Genomic DNA, 20,658 nt, shown 5'->3' with positions numbered 1-20,658 from the left:
TTTACACGTGCATGATAGGCTGAGAGACGTCCCTTATTTGCATAATTTCCCATGCCGTGGTGCTGAGAGTTTAAGCTAGCTATTTTATGTTCCAAAATGAAAAGGTCACTGTTTGTCAGGGATTTTTAATGCGTTTGCAATGTGTTTATTCAGAACATGGTGGTTTATGTTGGTTCATCTTGGTTATTGTCATTTTTGTGCTTGTTTATTATTACACCATGAGTGAGGTGTCTAGTGCTTTTCTTCACTCCAGCTGTATCATTAGATAGTAAATTGGAAGGTGTTTCCTCTTTATATTGCATACAAATATAGAATAGAACTGAGAAGGGCTATTCAGTTTTCATTTTGCGCTGTGTGATGTAGTGTTTACAAATAAAAAAAGATGCAGGAGACAATGTTGCATGCTGGGATTTAGATTAGAATGCAAATCGGTGTTGTGAGTCTGATTCCCGATGAATACCTTACATTAATATCTGTCCCCAGTACTTATATTGGATCAGAATGGTCCTATCTCCAGTTAGTTGCAGGCCAACTTCAGACGCATTACATTACAACTGTTCTCTGTTGCTCCCTGTACGTTGTGCTGTTTTAACACACCCCTTCGTTTCTTCTCTCAGGTATGCGTCTGGCTCTAGCCGATGCCGGGGACACGGTGGAGGACGCCAACTTTGTGGAGACCATGGCCGACGCCGGCATCCTGCGCCTCTACACCTGGGTGGAGTGGGTGAAGGAGATGATCGCCAACCAGAACAACCTGAGGACAGGACCTGCTGACACTTTCAACGACCGGGTCTTTGCCAGGTAGATATGGGAGTTCAATTAAGATGGGTTGATGGATGTTGACAGGTAGATATATAGGTCACATGAATTATTTAGGGAAAATTATCGCAGTAAGCAAAGCCATATATTCAGCAAATCATTTCTAGTCTGTACTGAGTAGAATTACAGTATTGACACAGCATTTAACAAAAGTCAGATGGATTGGTTTACATAAAGCAGGATTCAACATTAATGTTTTTCACTTGCCTAGTCAGGGAAGTTTGTCAGAAATCTACTTGCCACTGTAAAAGTAGTTTTCTGTATTAGCGTTTACTAAATAACAGCAAAGTAGCTGCAGAGCTGCAACGATAAGTTGATTTATTGATTAGTCGATCGAAATAAAATAAGCTGCTAACTATTTTGATAATTGATTAGCCATTTCAGTAAATTTTCAAGCAAAAATGTCTAACATTTGCTGGTTCCAGCTTCTTAAATGTGAGGATTTGCTGCCTTTCTTTATCATGTATGATAGTAAAAGAAGAATCTTTAGGTTTCTTACTGTTTGTTGGACAAGAGAATAAATTTGAAGTTGTCACTTTCGTTGGATATTGTGATGAGTAATTATTACAATTTTTCAACATTCGATAGACTAAATAATTAAACAATTAATCGCTAATTAAAATACTTGTAAGCCCTAAGCTGTAGTAATGAGTTTTACGATTACCAGACTTGCCTCAGCGTTCATGTTTTGTACAAGCACCAGCAAAGGCCTGGAGGGCAGGTTGTGGCAGTCCTATTAGCTGCCATGCAAGAGATGCTGTTTTTTCTTTTTATGGCACTCCAGTAGCGTTTTTCAGTAACTTTACGTGCCTTTAAAAAATGCCACCATTTTATCCTTTTTTATCCTTTATCCTTCCTCTCTAACTTGCAGCAATACATAGTTGGAGTAGTTCACCTATAACCTCTATCGCCACTCCACTGAACTCTTGTTTCTGGAGCAATAGAAATGCTCGCTAGTGATTCAGCTCTCAGACTCGGTTTTACCCGCCGCCATTTTCTCATGAGTGCCCCAACGGTACTGTGCTTGCGCAAAAGAGATGAGAGGAAGGCAAGATGGTTCAGTCCATTAGGTACTTCCATCAGCAGTGAGTTGCCAGATTTACCAGCACTGACATGGCATTTCACTTGCCCTGAGCAATGGGGCAATCCTTATTGTAGAGCCCTGCTTTAATAAAGGTCACAAAGTTTGATTTATTTATTAGTGTGCTTTTGTGAGCTTAGGTGAATTGATTTTTATTTTCTTTTTGGAAAGTAAAAGTAAGATGTACTGTGTTCAGTCAGCACTCAAAGGCAAGAAGAGATTAAACCAGGCAACTAGACGTTAGCGGGTCCTTCAGAGTTCAGGACGGTTCCCCCTGAAGATCCTGATCTTTCTGACTCTGTACCTTTCAGTGCTGAAACGTGAATAAGTAAACTGAACTTGCAGACTAATTTGAAAGGATTTTTTTGTGTCCTGTCTAGTGAGATGAATGCAGGCATCTTGAAGACGGAGCAGCACTATGACAGGATGATGTACAAAGAGGCTCTGAAGAGCGGCTTCTTTGAGTTCCAGGTAAATAAAATGTCCATTTATATCTAATACTCTCTTAATCATCTTTATATCTTAAACACCAGCATGCTTTTCCATCCTCGCTAAACATTTGACAAGACTATATTTTGGATACTGCAATGACAGATTAAACAGTAGATGGAGCATAACATGACTGAGGATTCAAATCACATCCTGAATGTGGTGTGAATTCACCGGATTAAAGATTGTGTCTGGGAATAGTTTAGGACAGAAGTTCTCAGCTTTGTTTTGCTTTTCTCAGCCAAGCACGCCTTACAAGATAGAAAATCTAGTGGGGCTCCAACTTATGTTTGTCCCAGTAGAAAGAGCCAGTTTCCACTATTAATGGATGGCATGTCCCTGACTGGTTGGAGGAGGATTTAGATTAGAATGTAGTTTATGAACTATTTTAGATTTAAAAAGTCAAATCAAAACTGTGGAAAGTGACCAAAACGCTATTTATCTGAGTTTCTCTCTCGTAGATTTGTGGCATTTTTTCCTCTCAAATTTATGACTTTATAATTTCAGGGTTTTTGTGTTTTGTTTTGTTTTGTTTTTTACATAAATTTGCAATTATTTTCTAGCAGATTTATCACTTTAAAAGCAGACAATATGAATATCGGAGTTTTATTTTTGTCTTAGATTTAGTACATATTTTTTATTTGTTTTCTTCTTTTTTTCTTTCTTTTTCGAATATTACCCTCCTGCTCCAGCTCAATATATATATTTTCATGGCTTTAAAAAAATGGTCTTCAAACCACTGGTTTAGGAATCACATAAGAACCAATGATGATGATTTAAAAAGTTCAAAGTGAGCAAATTAGTTTTTCTCTCATAAATATATAACTTTAATCTTAAAGAATATCTGCAATTTCTTCTCATAAATTTGTGAGTATTTTTAATTTAAATTAATAAAACGGACCACCTGGCAGATTGTCCCATAAGCTTATTTGAGAACCACAGGTTTGGGAATCACATAATAACTAGTCATGATGGCCTTTTAAACTGTTTTTGTTTGTCTGCAGGCAGCCAAAGATAAGTATCGTGAGCTGGCTATCGAGGGCATGCACAGAGACCTCGTCTTCCAGTTCATAGAGAGACAAACTCTGCTGTTGGCCCCCATCTGTCCACACCTTTGTGAATACACCTGGGGTCTGCTGGGCAAGGTAGGAGATTGTGGATTTTCCTTTTTTGATCTGGTTTCATGTTCTGAGTGGCCTACGTGCTCCGACTGCAGGTTCAAATGTGACTTTCATCCCGTCGCTCCTCTCTGTCTTTCATGTTCATCCCTCCTGTAAAACAGAAAGCATGAAAGAAACATTTAAACTTCCTCTGTTCATGTACATCCATGAATGCACCAGGGAGCAACAAGCTGAGAGACATTACTTCATGTAGGTCTGCAGTACTGCAGGTCCCACTGCTCATTTACCTGTGTGAAATTGTTACACACACATCCTGTCTGCTGGTGTACATGCCCACCGGAGCCTCTTATTCTCATCGGTATGAAAGGAACGCACACACTGTTGCATGCTCCCAACAGCACAGAGAGCCGAGAATATTTTTAACACTCGAATTTATGAATATGAAAGAGTGCTGCTGCGCTGGAGATGGGTTTTTCGGTTGTCGCTTAGCAACAACAAAAGCCCCACAACTCCAATCATGTGTTCAGCGCCGCCAGCTAAAGAGCTAAGAGGCACTCAGCGGACACAGAGGTACACACATCAGTCTGGGATTCTTACACATGCCCAGCTGATACAGTGTGTCTAGTTTTGTTATGAAGGTGGTGCAACCGCTGGCTGTGCTGTAAATGGGATTCTAAACCTCCTGGACCTCAAACTTGTGTTGCTGTTGTTTCATTCTGCACAGAAAACACTTCTTGTTACCAAAAATACATTAACGCTCTTTCATTCGCCACCATTTCTTTTCTTTCTCTCCTTGATAGACTGGTTCTCTGAGGCAGGCATCGTGGCCCGTGGCGGGCCCGGTCGATGAGATCCTGATCCGCTCCTCTCAGTACCTGATGGAGACGGCGCACGACCTCCGGCTGAGACTCAAAGCGTACATGCAGCCCCCCAAAAACAAAGTAAGATGTGTGTGTCTGCGTTGTTGTTTCACATGCTTCACTGCCACTTTCCTTCACTGCGGTAATGGCTTTTTTAAGTAATTTTGAAAATGAATATTGAGCTCAGAATTGATTGCTTTCTTTTTAATAGTTTCTTTATGAAATCCAACACTCGTCTCGAAGTGCATCAAGTGTGGTAATTAAATCGGAGGCAGCGTTGTGTCAGAGTCTTTTCTCCCTCGGGTGTTGTTTAACAGTTTCATGATTGTTTGATGGGGAAGCACAATGAGGCAGAAAATAATAAAAACAGCACAATAAGAAGCTTGAAAATATCAGGCAGCGTGCCCAAAGTAGAGTTGGGTTGCAGAAGCATTTTGGCATGTCTGGTTCCAGTATGCAATCTGCTTATCAAATCTGAATTTTAAGTCCCTTATTGAATCTATTTAGTTTATAAATAACTGATCTAATTAGGACAAAGAAATAAAACTTGCAATTTGTTGAGCAACTGATTTGGTGTTTAGAGATATAATAACCTGACTTTCTTTTTTGTGCTTAACTCTTTGATGATTAAAAAGAAAGAAACTGTATTAGACTCAGCGCTTAAAGAAATGTTTCACCCCAAAATTTAATATACACGTTTCCCTTTTACCGGTAGTGCTTTTTGTCCATCTAGATCTTTGATGCTGAGTTTTGGAGATATTAGCCATTTTATTTCTTCAAAAGTTAAAATATGTCTGGAAATACAAATTAATATGAATTTAACATGTTAATAATGAAATGAGTATTTGTGGGGGGGAAAAACAAGACAAAAAACAAATTTACACAATATTGATAAAAGGCTTTTCATGAATCCTCATGCAATCATCTGAGCTAGTTAAACAACTAAATCGTGTTTTGTCATGTTTTGCAACTTCACGAGCAAGAGACTCTGCCGTACCTCAGAAATTCTCAGTGAAAGTGCAGAGGGTGAAGACTTCTGATCTTGATGAATGAACTGTCCCTTTAACAAATATGTGCATCTTATCTACTTTGACTGGAGGTAATTGTACAAAAAATATGAAAATGTTTTGAACAAAAAATGAGGTCTACTTTAAATCTAGCTTTTAGTGTAGTGGTATTCTATTTTTTCCATTCCAAGACCTTGTTTTTAGACTGCGTACAAAAATGTATAGAAATCACCTTTTCAGTGCCTCACAGGACACAAAGCCTGTGTAGATTATTGAGTGTGCTCCCTTTTTCTCCACAACGGCATCCTGTATATTGAGGGTCTAAAGATAGACTGTGTCGTATGCTGTGTAGAAGCCCCCTGAGGCAAATTTGTCATTTTGAGCTGTACTGTATGAATAAAATTGACTTGACTGTCCCTTTGGATTCACTTGAAGATTTAAGTCTGTGTTGTATTCACAGCAGGAAAGTTGGCCTATTGTTTGTTAACAGTTTGTCACTTCGATAAGTGGCTGTAGGCAACTGGGAGAAAATGTAAACAAGTATTGACAAGATTCAAGACAGCCGATATCTCAGGCTTCCAGGCTGCCTTCATCGATTTGCTGTAAATATTTAGTTGCCATGGAAGCATGATGGAGGGGTGATGGGGGAAAAGAGGAGAAAAGGGAAAACGGCCATGTTCTCATTCAGGTATGTAAAGGAGGCAGATAGATAAGCTTCTAATGCTGCCCTCGCCCTGTCTAACCATCAGGAGACGTGACTATAAGACAGTGATGGTAGACTTTCAGAATAGGTATCGTGCCTCATGCGAACTGTGGACATAAAACTTCCATAATGCATCCATAATGTTCACCTTCGGTTCAAATAACATGAATACCACCAAAATTGCAGTCCATCTATCCATCCATCTGTCCATACCTCTGGAACGCCTTGACGGAATTTCTTCAAACTTGCCACAAATGTCAACTTGGACGTGGGGACGAACTGATTAGATTTTGGACGTCAAATGTCCCTGTGACCTCACGTCCATCCCCATACTCTTGAATGCATTATCTCAGAAACACCTGAATGGAATTTCTTCAAATTTTATACGAATGTCTACTTGTGCTCGACAGTGCATTGATCACGGTGACCACACAAAACATGTTTCTGACCATCACTCAGGAATTCATACACTAAATATGACCAAATTACACATAGATGTCTAATCAGATAAAATGATAAGGTGATGATATCTTACATCCAAAAGGTTGAAGGTCAGCTTCACTGTGACTTGGAATGTTAATGATTAATTATTAATCGCTGTTAAGAATTTAACTGATTAAAAAGTGTTAATGCACAGCAAAGAAAATGGCAGTAATTGTGCCTCGCCTCATTTGACATTGTTTTGTTTAACAGGGCCATTTGTTGAATAAGGAAACTTAAACTTAAAATGGGAAAAATCAGGGGGAAAAAAATGAGAAAAAACAATGACCTTGAAATATTCTGCACAAATCCTTGAAGCTCTTTGTCAGTCCTCTGCCCTACTCTGTAAAATTATTCACTGAATCGATGATTAACTTCTATTTTGCATAAAAATTTGTTTAATACATTTGTGAAATTCCTCCAAAGTCTTCATGACATGACGGCAAGTCTGAACAGACATGGATGTAAAATACAACTTAACTGTTTCAGATAATGTTATCCCTTTCGTAATGTCTTATACAGCTTTAACTAATTTTTAATTCATAGTGGTAATATGCCATCACACCAAGACTGATTTGTGGAAACACACATACAGGCACACATGCAGTACACGACTAGAGTAGACTTGACAGCTGTCACATAAAATAAGTTCACAGGTCCCAGTCTTCATTGTAGAAGATGCCATGCTCACACAAACGCAGCTTGCTTCTTGAATAATCCAAACACACACCATTTGCTTCTCATTGAGGCCACCACCCACCTTCGAAATGTGCTGTCACTGTACTGAATAGATGCAAAACCATCAGAATCTTATGTACCTGACTGTTTGGATAATGAATCTGAAATGGGCTGTTTTGTGCCGTTTCTTCCTTCAATAGAAAGGTGACTCAAAACCGCCAGCCAAGCCCTCCCACTGCACCATCTATGTTGCCAAGAGCTACCCTCCATGGCAGCACAGTGCCTTATCCCTGCTCGGCAAGCACTACAAGGTGAGAAACAAATATTCACACAGACGTTTGGATGTTACATGTGATATAAGCAGAAGTACACTGGTCCACAGTGCAGTAATGCATTAAAATCCTTACTCCGGTGTCTTAAACGATCATGTAAGTCATGCCATATTTTCCATCTGCACACCTCACTTCATCTGTCTGTCTCGACTTTGTCTCAAAACTGTTTTTGTTTCTCTCTGTCCAGAACAACAATGGGGTCCTTCCTGATAACAAAGTGATAGCCAGCGAGTTGGGAGCCCTGCCCGAGCTGAAGAAGTACATGAAGAGAGTCATGCCTTTTGTAGCCATGATCAAGGTAAATCTGCAGGGAGTCGGGATGTCGGTGTTGTAGCATTCGCGTGTTTGTGTTAAAGTCCCTTGTCCCCTCTCCACCTTTCTGTACCTCTAACGTGGGCAGTGAATCAATGCATGTTTGTCACTTTTATGTAATTATTTATTTAATTCCAACATTTGACACAAAATTTCCCTCATATTTCTTTTTTTTGTTATTTTCTTCTGTGTATTTGTTCAAGTTGGGTTTGTTTACTGCCTTAGAAGCTGAGATTGCACTTTAGTTTACATTACACTAATATGAAATAATAAGTCGAACTGTTTCAAATTAGACAAAAATCAGACAGTAGGCCGTATGAGACCCTTATTAGACTTTATTAGTAAGTAGTTTGGGGCACATTACAACAATGCTGTACTGTAAACTAATAATAAGGGTCCAATAATGGGAAATATTACACCTACAGTTGTGTTGTAGTGTGAACCAAATTACACTCTTAAGCCAGTCCAATGAGGCTCTAATAAAAGGTTTAATATGGGTGAAAGAAGGAGCATGCAATTTCAAGTTCTTTTATTTCATACAAAGTTCAGCTTGTTATGTCTTATTAGCGTACTGTAAAATAAAGTGAGGCTGAACAGCGGTTTACTCAACTTGTCCGTGAGGTGGCTTATCTTCCGTTTTTTTACACACAGCTCTGCTTCACATTTGTCTAAATTCTGCCCCCGTAATTCTGTTGAAAGATTGTCTGCATCTTCAAAAGCTATTATTATTTTTTACTCCTCTTTGTGTTGAACAATGACAAAACTGTAGCCAATATGAAAAAGCTGTTTGAACAGTGTTGCACCGAAATTCAAAGGAATTTTCAGGAATACTTTGTCTGGAGAGTTTAATGTATTTATTGATTGAAAGAGTACAAAAGACACTTTTGACAGGCTCTCTCAGTTTGTTCCTGTGTTTGTTTGCTTGTTACCTTCATAAAAAATTGAAAATGTTTTTGTTTTTTCATCAACAACTTGGCTGCAGGTCCATATGTTTTTGTCTACAGTTCCCATTCCCACCTTTCACATTTTGGCTACTTTGCATTCATGTTAAATTCTTATCACAGTTCAAACCTCACCACTTTTAGTTAAGGTTTTCTTTTGATCTAGTAGCAGCATTCACTTAATATGACAAGACGGTAAAAAAACCAACACTAAATTAAAGTGTCACTGCAGTTATTGTTTGTGTTATATCAGCTTTATATACACTTCAGGTCAAGTTACTAATAAATGATCAGAAGAACGATGCTTATTAAAATTTTAGTTGTCACATCTCCCAGGTGCCCACGGCTTTGTTCAGGTGTTGCAAGGATCAAACAGAACGAAACTAATAAATAGTCATGATGAGCTTTGTGTTCGTCCATGGCTCGTCTCTCAAGCTGGTCTTTCAGCTTTCAAGTTGTTTTCTCACCCAGCTCTCCTTGTTTGATGGTTTGTTTTGGCATCTTTTGTTCACAAAGCTTTTTTTTCCCCTTAATAATCTCATGGTGGCAGCATCAGCATAACAATGAACTTTCTGCGTAATGCTGAAAAACCTGATTTCTTCAGTAGGTTGATGAAATATTGCACATCCTGCTCTTCTAACTGCTGGCTTGTTGGAAAATGTAGAAAAGTAAAAGTAAAACTTGATTCTGACTATTTGGGTTCTGCTTTGTGTTCTGCAGGAGAACCTGGAGAAGAATGGGCCCAGAGTCTTGGATCTGGAGCTGGAGTTTGATGAGCGGGCAGTTCTCATGGAGAATCTGGTCTACTTAACCAATTCTCTGGAGGTATGTTTTGCCACCCAGCACACCTAAAACCAGACGTGATACTTAAATATTAACTTTGGTATTTTTCAACCAATTTTTCTAATTTGTTTAACCATCTAATTCCCAGTAACTAATGGTAATAACATTTTTTGAAATTGGTTCGGTATTGAGGGAGAGCAACACAGCTGGCAGACATTAAACTGAGCTGCAATGTAACCCCTCCAGGCAGCTGCACTCCATTAAAGAACGGCCACTAAAAGCATTTCTTGGCTCAGACTGTTTTGTGTCTGACAAAATTATGGAAAGGATCACTACAGAAAGAGACCCTTTTTAAAAGGGTAATATTTTAAACAGCTATTTTATTGCTCTCCCCAGACTAGCCAAACTTCCCATGCAAAATAGTAATTTCTACATTGTCATCTTCTTTCGAAAACAAAATTTCAAACAAAATAAAACTCACCAAAAACATCCCGACTCATTTTTCCACTGGTCCAACAATCACCAGCTCTGGTTTGGTCAAAATAAACCCTTTATTCATCGCGTTAGTTGTGTAAAGAAAAAGAGTTTGCGATTGTTGGAACAGTGGAAAGACAAGGCAAGACATTTTTTGTTGATTTTTTTTTTTCTGTCAAGTTTGAGTCAAAATGAAAATCTGGTTAGTTTGGCGAGAGCAATAAAACTGGTGGTGTTTCTGGTTAAACAAAATAAGGCTGGCTATACACAGTGAAACAAGGTTGCAGGTGTAAAGCCCTCTGCAACACACTTGAAACTCAACTGTAACAGTTTGTAAAAATCTCAGCTTTGTGAAACTAGTTTCATGCAACAACCAGTCAAAATGCTGATAACGTGTCAGACGATGATGTCTAACCATGACACATCATTCTAACTGATTTAAACTGATTGATGGCAACTTTACAACAACTTAGCACCAAAATGAACAAAGCAGTAAAACAGAAGATGGTTTGGTTTCTTGGATGCTTCAGAAGGAAATTATCATCATAAACTTCATGTAAGGTTAGTAATGCTGTCAAACGAACGTGAGCTAGGTTAAGTTTGTTTGCATTGCAGTTAGCAGTTGACTACTGCTAGCTTAGTTATAGCCGTGCTGTAATAGAATATTTTGATGAGAATCAGAGCTGATATCTGTTTTTTAATGCTTGTGTCAGAAGGTGACAAGTTTTTTTATTCATTCATTTTCCTATATCCTGTAGTTCAGTATTTTTTTTCCCAGCATTACCACACAGATCTTCCTATTCTGCAGGACAGCCATTAGATGCAAATTAAGTTTCAGTGAAACTTCCAACTTGAAATAAACTAGTGAGAAAGGGAAAAAACGGATGAAGTTGTACAGTTGCCCAGAGGGATTACGCTGTAGCTTAGTTTTGCTTCTGCCACCTGCAGTGATCTCTGTAAATGTTGGACCAATTCCAAAAATTGTTGTCCCCTATAGTTGCTATGACACAAAAACATGGGAAAATAGAGTCCAAGTTGAAAAATATTGAAGTTACCCTTTGAGGGTGACCCCACTCAAATAGTGTACATCCCATCTGAAAACAGGCCTGAGAGCAAAGCTGGTGGTATAACACTAAATTTGTTGAGGATGTAGAACAACCTCAAGCATCTCAGCTCCAACTCTATTTTATATCCCAGAATCCTCTCAAATATGAGCTATAAACTGAGCAAGCTTACTTGATTACGTTCTGTTTGTCTTTAGATAAATGTCAAGCCGCAGCGTGCAGTTGCAGCATTTTGGTTTCCTCAAAAATCAAACTCAGCTTTAAAGCTTCACTACTTTTTCACCACTTCTGCAAAAGTCAGATGAGACAATCCTGAGCTGAGTTGTCAGTCAGGAAAGCCCTTAATACTTTTGTCTGCAAAGAAGCTTAGCTTAGTGAAAAAGTAGAACCCAAGTCCCTAAGATTCTTTTGTGAATGCAGCACAGACTTAACCACAGAAAAGGAAAACTGTACATGATCTACGTCAAACTAACGCTCTGAATCCAATACCCACGTGTCTGATCGATCATAGCTGATCATAAATAAGCTGCCATACAAAAGACAAATTTATATGGAAATATATTGTATCATGTAGGGCTGAAAACCCTATAAATTGGGTTCAGCTGATTTATAAGTGATAGTCCACCTTAAATTTAAGAAGAAAACACTGTCGTCCTTCAAGGTGTTTGTCTCCTAGGACGTCCAGCAGAGAGGTGGATTATGCTGCAGACGTGGCTCGAGAAGTTTATAGAACTAGTTTACAATTCTGGTATTTATCTCAAGCTGAAATACCGTCCCTGACTAGGAGTATGAGACAGATTAGTGTCAGGCCAGATGTTGAGTCTCTGATCACTGCTGGAGCCCGGTTAACACTGCCAGCTTTTGCCAGTGTGCATCCCAAACACACCTGTGTACACTGTCTGGTGGTGGCTTCATCAGCTGATTATCGTTGTTTTTTCCACATCTCTCCTCCTCGACAGTTGGAACAGATTGACGTCTTGTTTGCATCTGAGGCCGACGACAAAGTGAAGGAGGACTGTTGCCCAGGGAAACCGTTCAGTGTTTTCAGATCAGAGGTAAATGCGTTTGGCTGTGTGTTGTTGGCTGCTCTCAAAACGGGCTGCGTGAGTATGTGTGAGAGTGTGTTTGAGGACAGATGTAAGCTTCTTTGTTCACTCACGTATTTATCAGCTTGTGTATTCGCAGTATGTTCCTGTTTGTAAGAGTGTGTCTCTGAAGCTGCTTGTGTAACTGCGCGCTTCCCTTCTGCAGGAATGTTTATGTCTCCCAGATGAACAAACTGTTTGTTGTACACTCAAAATCGACAATTAAATTGTGTGGTTGTGCATTTTTGTCATGCCTGTCTCCCCAGCCTGGAGTGTGTGTGTCCCTGGTCAACCCTCAGCCCTGCAACGGCCTGTTTTCTACAAAAGTTGACATCCGACAGGGGGACAGCAGAGACAGCATCATCCGTAGGCTAGCCAAGGTCAACAGACTCATCAAAGGTGAGTATGATTAATGACATACAGCTGAAATTCATAAACTATGGTTAGAAACCCAAAATGGGCCCATTAATGTACCAAAATGAGTGTTATAATGATGAAAGATCAAAATGTTTCTGAACCAAAGGGTCAAAGTTTGTAAGGGTGTGTGCAATAGAGCTGCACAGTTAAACAAAGAACAAAATATGTCCCACTGCAAAAGTCAAATAGCAAGGATGTGATATTTTTTTAAGGGGAAAATGTGTGTCAGAATACCATTTAAATCGAATAATCACCAACAGCTTGATTAATAAGAGTAATTTAATTACAGATTTTTGTAACATATTACATTTATTTTGTAATTGTATTACATGTAAGTACTGTATTTTTCGGACTATAAGTCGCTCCGGAGTATAAGTCGCACCAGTCGCATTTTTTTGGGAAATTTATTTTAACTGTTGTCCGTGCTCTGATAGAGAAGCGGTTGCGTTGCATGAAGCGGTAACACCAAGAAGGTCCTCCCGCAAAGTCATTTATATTCGTCGCCTTGGCAACTACCAGGGTGTGGAGACGTACCTGCACCGTTGACAAGCCTCTCCCGGCAGCACGTTGTTCAAGCACCCATCTGTGAACTTGTTCCTCCAGCTGTGGCCATCTTGCTTTTAGCCCGCGATTAGCTTTCTTTGTTTTCTTCATTGCAGTACGAGTAACCTCCGCCTTTCGCCAGTCCCTCACAAGTTTCTCGCTCAGTCGCTTTTTTTCTGCTGCTCGATTACCATTTTTCAGCTGCATATTTCACTACTTGCAGCTTGTAATCTGCAGAATATGTTTTGGGGGGCATTTGTGTTAAATCTTTCTCAGTTGTCTTTAAGTTAATGTTTAAATTAATTTTCAGTGGTACAGGAGTAGCAGATACCAGTAGTTGTCACAAGCCTAGAGTGCCCTCTCGCTGCTGTAGGTAATGTTTACTCCTTGGTCATGTTGGTCAGTGTGAAATAACATTTAAGAACATGTGAAATTATATATTTTAATTTATACAAGTCGCACCTGAGTATAAGTCGCAGGACCAGCCAAACTATGAAAAAAAGTGCGACTTATAGTCCGGAAAATACAGTAGTCACTCTCCAGCACTGCTAGTATCCTATTAGACATTTGTGTGCAAACTACTTACATACTGTTAATCCAGTCTGTCTGGCTGTCTAAAAGCCATCTCTCAGCAATTTTTATAGAGGCCAGGTCTAAATGCAGTTATGACGCGCTACATCCATCCACATTCAACCATTGTATCCAAGCCAAGCTGTATTCTTTACGTGATGACAACTTACACCTCCCTCATCACTTCCCTGCTTACTTTTGTCCTTCTCTCCCCATCATCACTTCTTCCCTCCTGTGTCTCACCTCCACCACGACCCCTCTTATTTTTCATTTCCTCCATTTTTTTTGGTCTCCACCTGTCCCTCTCACCTCACCTCTGCCTCCCTCCCCATCCACCAGATCTGTCAAGAGTGAAGCTGATGAGGTACGAGGACCCCGTGCTGGGCCCTCGCCGGGTGCCCGTCCTGGGACATGAGGAGCGGGGCAAGCTGCCCATTTCCAACAAATCTGTGTTCAGCGTCAATCTGGAGGAGAAGAGGGTCACTCTGGCCGACAACGGCCTCAGTGTGGACATCGGGGACACTCTGGTTTATCTGGTTCAATAGAGTAACGTTCACCTTCTCTCTGGTGCGCGCACACACACACACACACACACACAGGCACATGGGGGCACATTCAGCAGTGAATCGGTCATTAAAGGTGCAAATGCATCATGACATGTTACAATAAAATGGGTCATTTTGACTCAAAGCCATAAAGCAAGCTCAGAAGTAAATGTGTGTTTTATAATGTATGTTTCTGTCCTGCACCATTTGCCTGTGTCAGATTTGACACATACAAATTCTCACTGTTTTGCACCTTTTCACTGCTGAATGCAACCCAAAGAGAATAGCTGAAAGTAATGGGACCTGAAAAGTTTGCTTCTATCTTCCTTTGAAAAAAAACATATAAACCTCTGGGTCTTTGGTACTTAAATCAGGTTCTTTAATGGTTTGACCAAACCCTCAGATTTTGAAATCCTTTCATTATGGATTTGGTATTTGGAGATAACACCAGAATTTGTAGTTGTTTTGTCTGTTAAAGTTGAGTCCAGGCCACTCTTTTTCCCCATCTGATGTGACGCACAATGAATACGTAACTCTCTACCATCTACTAGTTCTATAACATCTACCACCACGTCCTATTTTGTTGCTGGCCGACCGCTTCTTTTATGTAATTACATTGTGAGACAACTCCTGCATTCTCCTCAATGCCTGTTGTTTTCATATACATGGTAATGCGTCTGCTGTGTTGTTTTATACATCGAGGGTGAGGCGTATCGCTCCCTTGTGTTTTGTCAGCCTGTCAGACGGCTTTCCTATTTTCTAGCTGTGGATGGGGCTCGTCTGATTCGTGCTTTTCCAGAGAAATAATAAAACGTATGAAATATTCAGCCTCCTTGTTTCTGTCTTTTCTCTCTGCGGTTTTATTTCTTCTAAGGACATAAACAAGACGATGGTTCACTGCAAGAATATCACTCTTGACACCCAAGACTGTGTGTCATGGCTTTGGCGGAGTCTTTGGATCTTTGCCCTTATAGCGTAGATGGCGAGGATCATCTTGCTGTGTGAGCAGTCTTCTGATGAGGATGATGTGTACAAACTGAAGCTGTGAGGGGGTTGAGGTTGTGAGAACTTGCCATACAGACAACTACAGGCAATATTTATCGGTTACTTGGAGTGAGGAAATGCAAAGGACAAAGCCAGTAAACTCATTCTGGCATCTGAATAAATAAAATATTACAAAACAAAATTGCAAACATGTGGGTCAAGATACTCATAAAGTAAAGTTTGAGTTTGTCCTAATATTAGATGAGAGGACTACGTAAGAGTATTAGAGGAGAGCATAAGGGAAACAAATCAGGGGAGGAAGATTTCTTATTTTATTTTGCATTTTAAGACTACAGTCGAAATGTTGAGAATAAAGTAGATGCACAGTATCGGAGCCAAGCATAAGACAGCAAAAATCACAAGAGGAAGATTGTGTTGCCTTTAGACAGAGCCAGCTGTTTACCTCTCTCTCTCTCTCTCTCCAGTCTTTCTTGGCTGTTGATGGAAACATAGCTTGAAATTTAATCAATGTGAGTCAATTAAGGGAAAAAAGCAAAGGCAGATTGTTTTCATTTTTTCTTTTTTTTTTCTTTTTTAATTTTGCGTAATGAGAATAAAAACTAAATGTCGAGATATAACACAGATTCGCACAAAATCCGTCCACCAGCACGTCTACAGCTCAATAGTTGAAAACATTCTTCGTCAAACTCGGATCAGTAACTTCCGGAGTACCTGCTGGTTGCCTAGCAACTGGCTACTGGTACAAATTTAAGGTTAACTGCTACTACTTTAGTTTTTTTGCAACTGAATGCAAGTTATGCTCCTTTTTAATCATAGTTTTTCATATCCTTCCCGTGCAGTGAAAGCCAAGTATCTCAGGTCAGATAAAAGTGCAAAATGTCCATCCCAGTTTTTCAAAGCCCACGGTGGTCTCATTTAGTCATTCTAAAATTCAAAGATATTAAATTTAATGATAATAGATAAAGGAAATCAGGAAATCTCTGTATTTTAGAGACTGAAAACAGCATTTAATGCCATTTTTGCATGAAAACTTACTTTAAAGATTAATCTATTATCAAAATAGTTCAATAACTCTTTACCACCAAAAACAATATTTATTTATTTTTTATATAAATTTCGCTGATATTACATACTTTTACTTTAGTACAATTTGTATGCAGGACTTTTAGCTACTTGTAGTGGAGTATTTTCATTGTATGATACTGCAACATATGGATACTCCACCACCGGCTGCAAATGTATTTAACAAATTCTAACATTTTTTTTTTTTTTTTTAACTGTAGCACAAAATAGACTTTCCAGTCATATCTCTCAGTGTCTGTTCCAGGGGTTTAGTTCTGCTTGGTCTCTGTGGATCTCAAAGGCTTCAAAGGCTTCTGGGAGAATAACTCTATGTCTGGGATTCTTATTAGTCAAATGATTACCAATAATCAAATGTAAATCATTTTCACACTACTTTTGAAGACTTTTGAAGACTTCAAAGACCCCCAAACAACCGTAATCCTTTTTGAGGCTACTTTCTGTGATGTATACCCAGAATTAATGCCACTATAATTTATTTTCATTCTGAAAATGAGCTAAATTAAGTGAAAAAATTGTCCACTTTTCATGTGCTACATGTTTCTCAATTTTGTGTGTTTAGACCCACTGTGTATGTGTGTGAACTGTCTGTACCTCCAAACACACAATAGTCTCACTACATGTCCTTCCACCACGTACAGCTTACCTCACTTCTCTTTCTGTCTGATTCGGTTCCCACTCACTCACACACACACACACATCTGTCTAAGGTCAATGTCAGAGCACAGGAAATGCATGAATGCAGACAATCCCCTGAACATGAACCACAGGTGTTTTTCCGGTTCTAAAATGCACCTTTCATTTCCCAGCTCTTCACTGTACTCATTTATGCTTCTGCCTTAAGGGTAAGTGCAACGCTGTGCCTTTTTAAATACACCAATTTAAAATATATTTGAATATTAAACAAACTGTTAGAAATAATTTTGTATGTTTGCCACCCATCTTTTCTTACAGAGGAATTTAATTTGTCTTTACTTAATTTCTCACATCTGTGCAGATGTTTTGGATATTGTGTATCTCTGTTAATTCTACAAGTAATCCTGTAAATAAACACAAAGATTTCAGCTTGTTCTGACCTGCTGGTGTGTTTATGTTAAGCCTATGTTTGCTTTCACATCTGATTATTTTATGCCAGACATTCATGTTTATACACTCTGATGTGTATCTGCCCTCTCTCTGCATTTGCTGTATTAGCGGGGGGGCGCAGTAAAGTCTCAGAAGGAAGACAACTACAAGACTTATCTCTGTCACACAGCTTCTGGCCAAGCCATCCGACTGCTGGTTTATCTGCTCCGACACACACCCTCTCACTGGGGAAGTGTCACTGCGACGCTCCCCTCCACCTCCTCATTCCTGCTGACTCTCTGCTCACCCTCTCCTCTTTCGCCTCCTCGCCTCACCCCTCTCTGGATGCCAACAGCTTCCAGTCATGGAGCAGATGACAGTCACACACCAGTAAGTGTTTTTCTTTGTCCTTACCAGTACACAATGTTGCCACCACTGAATACAATGGAATTACAGGAAACAACTCACTTATCTTATTCTGTTTTTTATGCTGCTGTTTCCTCTTAATATTTTTCTTCTTTTATGTCATATATATTATATAATAATATAACTAAAGCAGGACCATTTCTTAAATCTATTATTGCTGCTGCTCCCGCTTTTCCTACTAAATTTTAAACTTATGTTTGCAATTTCCTATGATTAAAATGTTGCTGAAGGCCTAAAACTGTTGAATGAGGGAGTAAATGCTGCATTGCACACAGTGGTAGGATAATATTAGAAGGATGGTGTAATTGCTGCTAAAACTTCATAGAGAAAGCCAACTTAGTACAAAACATGCCGCTCTAGGAAAATGAAATTAGCTGAATGAATGAAATTAATTAAATTTCTGCTTACAGAGACTAATTTGCTAATTTGAGACTATTTCTTTTAACATTAAGCCTGCAGTTGAGTATCAGTGGCACGTTAGGGGCTTGACAAGCTGTGGTGAATTTATCAAGCATCTATATAAAGACCGTCATTAAAAATCTAATTTCAGACCAAGGCTGTCAGTCACTGAAGCCTCAGCATCAGCAATTCAAGAGGAGGAAGAGGGGGGCTTCACCACAGGAAGTGAAGACAACTGGAGGTCAAACGACGGCCCCGCAGTGATGGACCCAGTACTCACACAGCCCGGCCTCGGCGTCACCACGACAACCATCACCACCATCACACAGACGGGAGGAGACTGGAGCACGGGCCTGTTTGACGTCTGTGGAGACAAGACTACATGTAACATGAAAACACAGAAACCGTATTCTCATGAGCACAGCACATTATGACTCTGATTTGCACCAGCAACCTGATTAAACCTGATTAAATCATGATTAAATTATATGGCAACAGACTTTTATATTAGTGTAAAATTAAGAAAGATTAACTTCACCTTAGTTTGCCCGTTTTTAATCTACTATTCAGCCAAAATGTTTTTCTCAAAGTAGGAGAAATTAGAGCTTATTTACTGAGCTGTGGCCAACCAGACTGACTAGCTTTTTAGCTAGCCAGCAAATAACTGTGTTTTATTAATTTTTTATCTGCCTAGCAAACAATTTAATGTTTTATTAACTTAGTGCTACCAAATAATGTAACATTTCATTAACCTCTTAGCTAGATAAACATTTGTTTAAAATCTGTATTTACTCATTTTAAATGTTTTGCTAAAGTCTGCGTAGCACCAATTTTAAATTAATCTTTGTTTGTGCAACCCAGTAATATTCTTTGTATAACATTTTTTAACTTGATGTTGCTACAGCATGAATTTTAAGACATAAAAACCAGCAAATCATCATTTATTCATTCTTAGCTTAGTCTTGCAGCTGAGAAAAAAAATCAATTGGATTTTTGTCAGCCACAAGCAAATACACACACACACACACACACACACACACACGCACACACACACACACACACACACACGCACACACACACACACATTTTGCTAACCTGTGCCTGTGCTTGCAGGTATTCTCGGGGCTCTGGTGCCGTGCTGTTTGGAACTGAGTTTAGCTCACCAATATGGTGAGTGTCTGTGCATGCCTCTGCTACCAGGATCTACTTTTGCCATGCGAGTTGGGATCAGGGAACGGTACAAGATCCGGGTGAGTGTGTGTGTGTGTGTGTGTGTGTATGTAGGTGTCAATAAGAAGTGAGGGTTTGTGCTGCTTTTTAGCATCCTTGAACACAGCTAAAGGCAGACTTTATAAAATCTCAACATGCCTTTAAAAAAAGTTCTCCACAGTAGATAATCAGTTCAAAACCATTGTCCATTTCGGTTCCCTCTGAGTTGTGCAAGTGAATTTCCTTGATTATGTTTCCGTCTTTTCATGTACATGTACCTCATGGTTCTGGTTGTGTTCCTGCTGCATTGTTGTGTCTGCATGTGCGCTTTTTCTATATGTGTTTGCATGTATTTGTGTGCCCGTCTGCATGTTGATCCACAGGGCAGTGTGTGTGAGGACTGGACCACAGTGTACTGCTGTTACCCTTTGGCTGTATGTCAAATGATAAGAGAGATGAAGCGGAGGATGAAGACACAGACGTATCATGTGTCCACTGCCCTCGACTCCTCCTGAAGAAACTCAAGACAGTAAATGAGAGCTGTCCTTTCATAATGCAGCAGAGACTGGAGAGGGCCAGCTGAGATTTCTAGTATGAACATCACAAAGAATCAATACCACAAGGTTTGAACTTACTTTAAATGCCCCTGAGGATGTCTTGGTCAATAAAACAAGGCTATCCTACAACATTCAAAAGAGACTAGAAAGGACAAACTTTGATTAAAAGCATAAAAAGCAAAAAGAATCAGAGTTGTAAAGTCTGACGCAGTGCAGCTTAATGCTGCTTTGGAGGTTATTCGATTCAAACTGAAATCTGCTGTTGGGCCTGTGTTTGGAGACGTTATTAAAAATAAACTTGTTAACAATATCCTGCTTCTCTAGCAGAGGCAAGAACTCATCAAATACATTCTGAGTTTGGCGAAAAGCAGGTGGCAAGACACGCTGATTTGGTTTCAGTAGCCGTCACTGTCAGCAAACAGCACTAAACATATGGTACAAGTCTCAGTTAGACAGCAGAAACTTTCATAAACCAGCCAACTTTCTTTATTATGAATATCTTAACCCAAAAAAAGGAAATACTTCAACTACTGAAACTGTCACATAAATTGCCTCATCAGGATATAACATAATTAAAAATATTTAAAGGTAATCTAGGTATTTTTCAACTTGT

General features: G+C 39.4%; 2 protein-coding genes across 2 annotated transcripts in view; both read left to right on the top strand.

The window, feature by feature from the left end:
* The window catches only part of lars1b (leucyl-tRNA synthetase 1b), a 33,603-nt gene extending 19,252 nt beyond the window's left edge, over window positions 1–14,351 (top strand). The window contains exons 23-32 of the mRNA XM_084729874.1: window positions 618–801; window positions 2,281–2,371; window positions 3,394–3,534; window positions 4,311–4,451; window positions 7,439–7,549; window positions 7,758–7,868; window positions 9,544–9,648; window positions 12,104–12,199; window positions 12,496–12,628; window positions 14,099–14,351. Of these exons, the coding sequence (XP_084586000.1) occupies window positions 618–801; window positions 2,281–2,371; window positions 3,394–3,534; window positions 4,311–4,451; window positions 7,439–7,549; window positions 7,758–7,868; window positions 9,544–9,648; window positions 12,104–12,199; window positions 12,496–12,628; window positions 14,099–14,304 (1,319 nt within the window). The 3' untranslated portion in view covers window positions 14,305–14,351. The remainder of the gene's footprint in view (window positions 1–617; window positions 802–2,280; window positions 2,372–3,393; window positions 3,535–4,310; window positions 4,452–7,438; window positions 7,550–7,757; window positions 7,869–9,543; window positions 9,649–12,103; window positions 12,200–12,495; window positions 12,629–14,098) is intronic.
* A 3,312-nt stretch (window positions 14,352–17,663) lies between these two features.
* Window positions 17,664–20,232, top strand: plac8l1 (PLAC8 like 1). The gene is made up of 4 exons (XM_084729873.1): window positions 17,664–17,844; window positions 18,431–18,663; window positions 19,393–19,529; window positions 19,872–20,232. The coding sequence occupies exons 1-4, from the start codon at window positions 17,819–17,821 to the stop codon at window positions 20,001–20,003; spliced, it is 528 nt and encodes a 175-aa protein (XP_084585999.1). The 5' UTR covers window positions 17,664–17,818; the 3' UTR covers window positions 20,004–20,232.
* The last annotated feature ends 426 nt before the right edge of the window (window positions 20,233–20,658 follow it).

Source organism: Lutjanus erythropterus, chromosome 11 (genome assembly GCF_056507025.1).
Source record: "Lutjanus erythropterus isolate fLutEry1 chromosome 11, fLutEry1.hap2, whole genome shotgun sequence".
Classification (NCBI taxonomy): domain Eukaryota; kingdom Metazoa; phylum Chordata; class Actinopteri; order Lutjaniformes; family Lutjanidae; genus Lutjanus; species Lutjanus erythropterus.
This window is presented reverse-complemented; position numbering and strand designations above follow the sequence as displayed.

Excerpts from the sequence above, each read along its gene's own strand:
- plac8l1 (XM_084729873.1), top strand. The coding sequence starts at position 17,819 with ATGGAGCAGATGACAGTCACACACCA. Across the intron at positions 17,845-18,430 it reads CAGATGACAGTCACACACCA|ACCAAGGCTGTCAGTCACTG; the intron begins GTAAGTGTTTTT and ends ATCTAATTTCAG. Across the intron at positions 18,664-19,392 it reads CTGTGGAGACAAGACTACAT|GTATTCTCGGGGCTCTGGTG; the intron begins GTAACATGAAAA and ends CTGTGCTTGCAG.